This window comes from Galeopterus variegatus, unplaced genomic scaffold (assembly GCF_000696425.1).
Source record: "Galeopterus variegatus unplaced genomic scaffold, G_variegatus-3.0.2 Scaffold92, whole genome shotgun sequence".
NCBI classification, from domain to species: domain Eukaryota; kingdom Metazoa; phylum Chordata; class Mammalia; order Dermoptera; family Cynocephalidae; genus Galeopterus; species Galeopterus variegatus.
This window is the reverse complement of record NW_007726203.1, coordinates 645255-651510: the sequence shown is the minus strand read 5'-3', so window position 1 is coordinate 651510 and position 6256 is coordinate 645255. Positions and strand designations below refer to the sequence as shown.

Below are 6256 nucleotides of genomic sequence, written 5' to 3'. Positions count from 1 at the left end.
GCCCTCTCCCTCCCTCCCGTCCCCTTCCCTCGCTCCAGCCTCACCTGCACAACTCGGGTGCCGAGATGGAGAGCCATCCTTGGGGGACCCACCGCCTGGGCCCCTGGGGGTAAAGAAGGGCAAGGGGAGAGGGACTACATTCAGACTTTGCCGTAGCAGAACAAAACACTAGCCACTCCTCTGAGCAGGGCCATTTATTTGGTGAGTGCCCAAGCGGGGAACCGAGGCCCGAGGGCTCTCGCGGCTCCCCCCGCCCTCGGGGACAGCAAACTTGGCTGCTTGGCTCCGAGCACGGAAAGACCAGAGCGAGGTGACTGGGGACCTTTCCACCACTGCACACTAGCTTCTTCAGAAGATTCTATCCTCCCTGATGGGGAGGGTCCGGTGAGAAGAATGGCCTCCACCCCCGGGGGCATTTTCCAGGGGCAGACGGCACAGCAGCCAGCTGGGGCACCCCTGCTTCTTTCCTGTGGCCGAATGGCCTCGTCCTCCCCGCTCCGGGGTCTCCCCGACTGACTTGTGGCTGATGTATTTAGTCTGGGGTAGGGCAGGGAGAAGCATCAGAAGCTGCAGTTTGGCCGAGCTGGTGTCAAGCTGCCCTGTACCCCTGCTGGGTCTCTTCCACAGACCCCAGCCCCAGGTGAGACAGAACCCTGTTCCTTCCAGGGCAGCTTGGTAGGAGCTCAGATGACTCCTATGTTTCTGTCTAGGGCATTGATAAGAAAAGTCTGCATTTATTGAGCATTTACAGTGTCAAGTGCTTTATAACGACCTGTGGAGGTAGGGACTGTTATTATCCCCATTTTTCAGATGGGTAAATACACAGGCCGGTTTTGTTCCTTAAACAGAGTCAAAGTGAAGAGCTGGAATTTGAACCCAGGTCCTCTCCTGGTGCCTGTCCCAGTCTCGTGGGGAACTCATTGGTTCTGGTCTGAAACTCTTCCTTTGGCCTAGCGGGGCACAGGGCAGGTGTTGCTAGAGGTGCTAAGTCCTTTACCCTGTGCCTCCAGTCCCATCCCCTCACCTGTAGGTGACGGACCTGCCTCCTGCACTATCCATTTCCCCCTTTTACTTGACCATTTGCATGAGCACGCAACACTCTGCACTTTCTTCTATAAAACCAAACAGCACTCTTTTTTTTTTACACAGGGGAGATAAAACAGCTGCAGAAATGTTAAAAAAAAAAAAGAAAAAATTAAAGTGACAGTCAGGGTATAGCACAGAGCAGGTGCCCCAAAGATGGAAGCAATTGTTATTTCATTATTTCTATAATTGCTCCAGGCAGGGCTGGCTTCATGGACATGAAAGTTGTACAGTCACATAGATCCGCATGCTTAGAAGGGCCCTGTGCTTGATTTAATATTCTGATGCTGCCATCTTGAAATTCTTAATTTTTTTTTTTCTTTTAAAGATGACTGGTAAGGGGATCCCAACCCTTGACTTGGTATTGCCAGCACCATGCTCTCTGAAGTGAGCCTAACCAGCCATCCCTATATAGGATCCGAACCCGTGGCCTTGGTGTTATCAGCACCGCACTATCCTGAGTGAACCATGGGCTGGCCCTCCAAACACCACTCTTGACCCTACTTGCCCTCCAGCTGCCCCATGTCACCGCTCCCTTTGGCAGAGTTCCAACCCTCTGCTTCCAATACCTCTCCCTCCCATTCTCTCTGAAACCCTGTATAATCCAGCTCCCAACTCCACCTAAACTCAGGGTTGCCAGCGACCTCCACTTGCCAATCCCAGGGGCAAGTCTCAGATGCTGTCCCCTCCCTCCAGGATACATTTCTAGATGTCACCCACCCTCTTCTCTTGTTCCGCCTAATGGGCCCCACCTTGTCAGCCCTTTTCAGGTCCCTCCTCTTGCCTGTCTGTGACCTACGAGTCGTAGGGACCCAGGACACGATCCTGGGGCTCTTCCCTCTGTGCTGGACCCATTGGTCTGTATGGTGACAGCTTGAGCCGGAACCTTCCCTTGCACTAGAGTGCCACTTGTCTTGGCCTGGGTGCCCTAGAAGACAGTCTGAGGCAAAGTAGAGTTTTATTGGGGGATGAAACTTCGGGGAAGACAGAGTAAGGGTAAAAAGGGAGGGAGGAAAGCGAGCACAGGCAGCGTGCTCCTGAGCTGACCACAGCTTCACCAGAGAACCCGGCCGGCTCCCCAGCACTTGCAGAAGGCCTCAAGAAAAGTCAGAAGTCTTGGGGGAAAGAAGAAACTTCTATGCTGGCTGCTTCTGCGCCCTGTCATTTGTGTCCCTGGCCCCTCTGGGCAGCCCCTGCAGAAGCCAGCACCCCCACGGGGCCATCTGGGTGGAGGAACTACAGCTCTCTCTGGGTGAGGCATTAGGTCATGCCAAGGTTGGCCGTCTCCCAGGGAGAGGTTGACACACCACAGGGACACAGGGGCCTGGATTTGTTGCTGGGCTGTTCTGGAGCCAAGGCCTGGGGCAGGTGGAGCTGAGCAGACCCAGGGAGGCCCAAAAGTTGGGTCCAGTTCACTTCCAAATTGCTACACTCACAGCCTTCTCCATCTCACTGATGCACAAAGCAAATGCCAGATGTTCTGACTGAAATGCCCAGTCTCCTTTGGCTCCTTTCTCACACTGGGAATTCCCCGGTTCTACCTTCAATGTACCCAGGGTCCTCTCCCACCCTGGATGAGTCTCTTATCAGCTGTCACCTGGGTACCGGCCCTGGCTTCCTAACCAGACTCCCTGCTCCCACCGTCACCTGCCTCATCCCAGCTCAGCAGCCAGAAGGACCTTTCAAAAATCACATCATTCTGTGCCATACCTCGCTCCAAACCTCCAAGAGCTTCCTGTTATGGGAGTTGGGAGTAAAAGCCAAGTCTGTGCTGGGCTCTTACAGACCTCTCTGACCCCGTCAGCTCTCGGGCTCCCTCTGCCCCAGCCACTTCGCCTCCTTGCTGCTCCTGAAATACCCTGGCCCATTCCCCTCAGGACCTCTCCTTCCTCTAAGGAGCCAGGACCTTGGACGGGAGGACTTAGCTGAGCACAGGGTCAGGAGCAGGCCCTGCCCATCACTGTGAGCCCCAGCACAAAACACACAGAAGCCATGTTCTCAGTCACTTCTCCAGCATTTTATTTTGGTCTCAAACTCTGAGAAAGCTGCCCCCATGAAGCCACTGTTGACAGGTCTGGCACAGCCATGGAAGGACCTGGGTGGGCAGCATGGCTGGTGGGCCCTCAGAAAAAAGCCCTGCCTGAACTTTCCTTGTAGGGACTGAGCAGAGTGGAGAGCTCAGCCACCAGGCATCATTTCTGAATCTTTTTTGCAGCTGGCAGGTATGCGGATCCAAACCCTTCGCCTTGGTGTTAGCACCATGCTCTACCAACTGAGCCAACCAGCTAGCCCGGCCTCATTTCTAAAGTGGTAACATCACAGAACCACCAAGGTTGTGGCACTGCAGGCATCCCTAGCCTCGAGGAACAGGCACAGAGAAGCCAAGCCACGCCTGCTGTCTTCCCATGTGGGGAACTAGGTGCTGGGGTGTGGGGTGGGCAGAAGGCTCCATCCTAAATGGTGAGGGGCAGCCTGGGCTGTTCCCACCTCTCTCACCTGCAGCCCCACGGGGCCTTGGCTGGGGAGAGGCTGTCAGGGTGCCTGCAGTGGACACTTCCACTCATACTCCAAACCTGAGAGGGGACGGGCCCCACGGGCAGTGTCCTGAGGACCACCCAACTGAGACACGACAGGAATTGGCTCTGATGCACTTTAATGAGTGCCCTGCCCCTCCGCAGCCAGGGGGCCCTGCAGGCCCTGGCTGGCCACCCTCTAGTCACAGGAGCCATCCTTCCAGCCGTCGCGCCAGCGCTCATCCACTTGTGAGCAGTCGAACTCAGCCTTGCCCAGCTTGCGGTTCACCTCATTGTGCAGGCGGCACAGCCACTGGGTGAAGCTTGCCCGGGTGCGAGTGTCTGGCTGGTTCCTACCTATCCTGCAGGGAGCAGGGGGAGCACATGAAGGGAGGAGGCAGTGGCTCTACTGTCCCTGCCAGCTCCTTGCTGCTCCTGAGGGCAGTGCTGGGGCGCTACTGGGAGCTATACCTGGGAGTGCCATCGTGCTCCAAGGGCAGGATTTCCCAGAACAGAACTGACCCTGCAGCTTCCTGGGCTTGGTGGTCTCCCAGGGCTGCTCAAACACCCACCTGGGCAGCGTGGGAAACCTTAATAAGGAGGGCCCTGGGCAAGATATTAAAGCACAGACCAGGCAACTTTACAACCTTATAACAATCAGGAAGCCACATCCCAGTGTTCCTGGCCTCAGGCAGAGCATAGACGGGGTGGGGCTGGCACAACCATGTAACTGAAAACAAGACTTGTTTCTTTTTTTTTTTGGCGCCTGGGTGCGATATGGAGATCTGAACCCTTGACCTTGGTGTTGTAACACTGCACTCCAACCAACTGAGCTAACTGGCCACACCTCTACATTTATTTTAATCTTTAACTCCTCTGTTGTATTTTTTTTTTTTATTGGCAGCTGGCCATAGGTATAGGAACTTAAACCCTTGACCTTGGTGTTATAGCACTGTGCCATAACCAACTGACCTAACCTGCCAGCCCCCAGATTTTTCTTAGCACATTTGGCCCTAGTGCCTCACTTGAGCAAAAGACCTCATTCTAAATGCCCAAGCTTCAAACAGCAAGGGCAACTGCCTTACATGTCCAACCTAGAAACGCCTACAAGGGCCACACACAGCCCTTGTGATCCTCAATGAGGAAAAGATGGCTCTTAGAAGCAAAAGCAGGACTGTCTGGTTAGCTCAGTTGGTTAGAGTGTGGTTGCTGATAAATCAAGGGTATCCACATTGGAAAAGACAAAGTCAAACTCTCCCTTTTTGCAGATGACATCATCCTGTATACAGTAAAACCCAAAGACTATCAAAGAAACTCTTAGAGCTTTTTATTTCAGTAATGTTGTCAGATACAAAATCAATATGCAAAAATTAGTAATTTCTTTATTGTTCAATAAAAAACTAGCAAAAAAAGAATGCAAGAAAGCAAGACTATTTACCATAGTCAAAAAAAAAAAAAAAAAAAGGAGCAAAAGCAGTAGGTTCCCGAGATCTTAAAACCAGCAGTCCTGCTAGAGAAGTCAGGCAAAGTGGAGTTCTCCCTAACCTCCTGGAGCCTTCATCAGTGCTAAGCAAACGACCATGTGAGGGAAGCCCTTTCCGGGAGTTTTGTGGGTGCGGAAAGCAGCAGCGCCCAGCAGCAGATCTAGGCAGCATGACCTTTGAGGGGAGAAGATAACTCAGATAATCCAATCCATCCCCCCTCAGTCTATTGGCGGTCCCTGCTCCTCAGCAACCCTTTGCCACCTCTGCATCTACTTCTCTAGGCTCCCCTCTATGACATCAGCCAGGGGCCCCAGGCCCAGGTGCAATGCTCTGTTCCCTGCAGACGTGCTTACCTCTTCCTTAGGTCTTCAGCACACTCTTCACACGGGTAAAACTTGGAAAATAAATGTATGAACTGGGCCATGTCTTGCTGCTGTTCTGGGGTAGGCAGGTCGGGGTAGTAGGCAGCCAGGGTGTGGAGAACAGCCCAGCTGTGACGGCCCAGTTCCTCGCGATCCTGTGGACAGTCTTCCCTAAACTTGCTGTCCCGCTGCAGAAATAGGCCAACTAAAGGTCAGTTCATTCTCCCCCGACCAGAAGCCCCCAGAGCTGCCCTTTTCCCGCCCCAGACAGTGGCCCACTGACTCAGACAGGAGTCCTGCAGACGACCCGGCCAACGCGCAGCTGAAAGCTGAAAGACCAGGCCTACCTCGGACGCAAGGTTTAGGAACAGCCAACCCTGGGGGTCCTGAGCCCTTGGGAGGTCTGATCAGGGAACCTGAGAACAAGGTGTGGGAGCTGAGGGACGCGGCTGGGAGGTCCGGGAGGGCAACTGCACCTTTTGCTGCGTCCGCATCCACGTCTTAAAGTCCACGCAGGCCCGGCAGGGCCGCCTCCGGGAGGCATCCTCAGCGACCTGAGAGTCGAAGGTCGGCGTCTGGGCTGGTGTCGGGACCGAGGCGGCGGCGTCTCTCCGCCGAGCGCCCCGGCCCCGCGCGTCGGTCACCAAGTCGTCCATCACCTCGGAGCGCGCGCCGCCCGGCAGGAAGGAGAAAAGGTTCCCGCGTCCGAATCCTCCCTGCTGGCCGGGAGCCGCCATCTTGCTCGCGCAAAGCCTGCCGGGCCAGCTCGGCCGCCAGAGGGGCCTCCAGGTCGGCCTCCAGGCCAGCGCGCGCG

At 54.9% G+C, this 6256-nt stretch overlaps 1 protein-coding gene across 1 annotated transcript; it reads right to left on the bottom strand.

The window, feature by feature from the left end:
- Nucleotides 1–3078: 3078 nt before the first annotated feature.
- On the bottom strand, nt 3079–6179 carry GFER (growth factor, augmenter of liver regeneration). Its single transcript, XM_008581661.1, has 3 exons — nt 5919–6179; nt 5434–5630; nt 3079–3958 (listed from the first exon to the last, which is right to left on the bottom strand). Exons 1-3 carry the CDS (start codon nt 6177–6179, stop codon nt 3796–3798), a joined length of 621 nt encoding a protein of 206 aa, XP_008579883.1. The 3' UTR covers nt 3079–3795.
- Nucleotides 6180–6256: the final 77 nt, after the last annotated feature.

Bases quoted from the DNA above. Each gene is read 5' to 3' on its own strand.
- GFER (XM_008581661.1), bottom strand. From the start codon at position 6,179: ATGGCGGCTCCCGGCCAGCAGGGAGGATTCGGACGCGGGAACCTTTTC. The intron at 5,631-5,918 runs GTGCAGTTGCCC...CTATTTCTGCAG, and splicing joins GGATGCGGACGCAGCAAAAG to CGGGACAGCAAGTTTAGGGA. The intron at 3,959-5,433 runs GTAAGCACGTCT...TGCTCCCTGCAG, and splicing joins GCTGAAGACCTAAGGAAGAG to GATAGGTAGGAACCAGCCAG.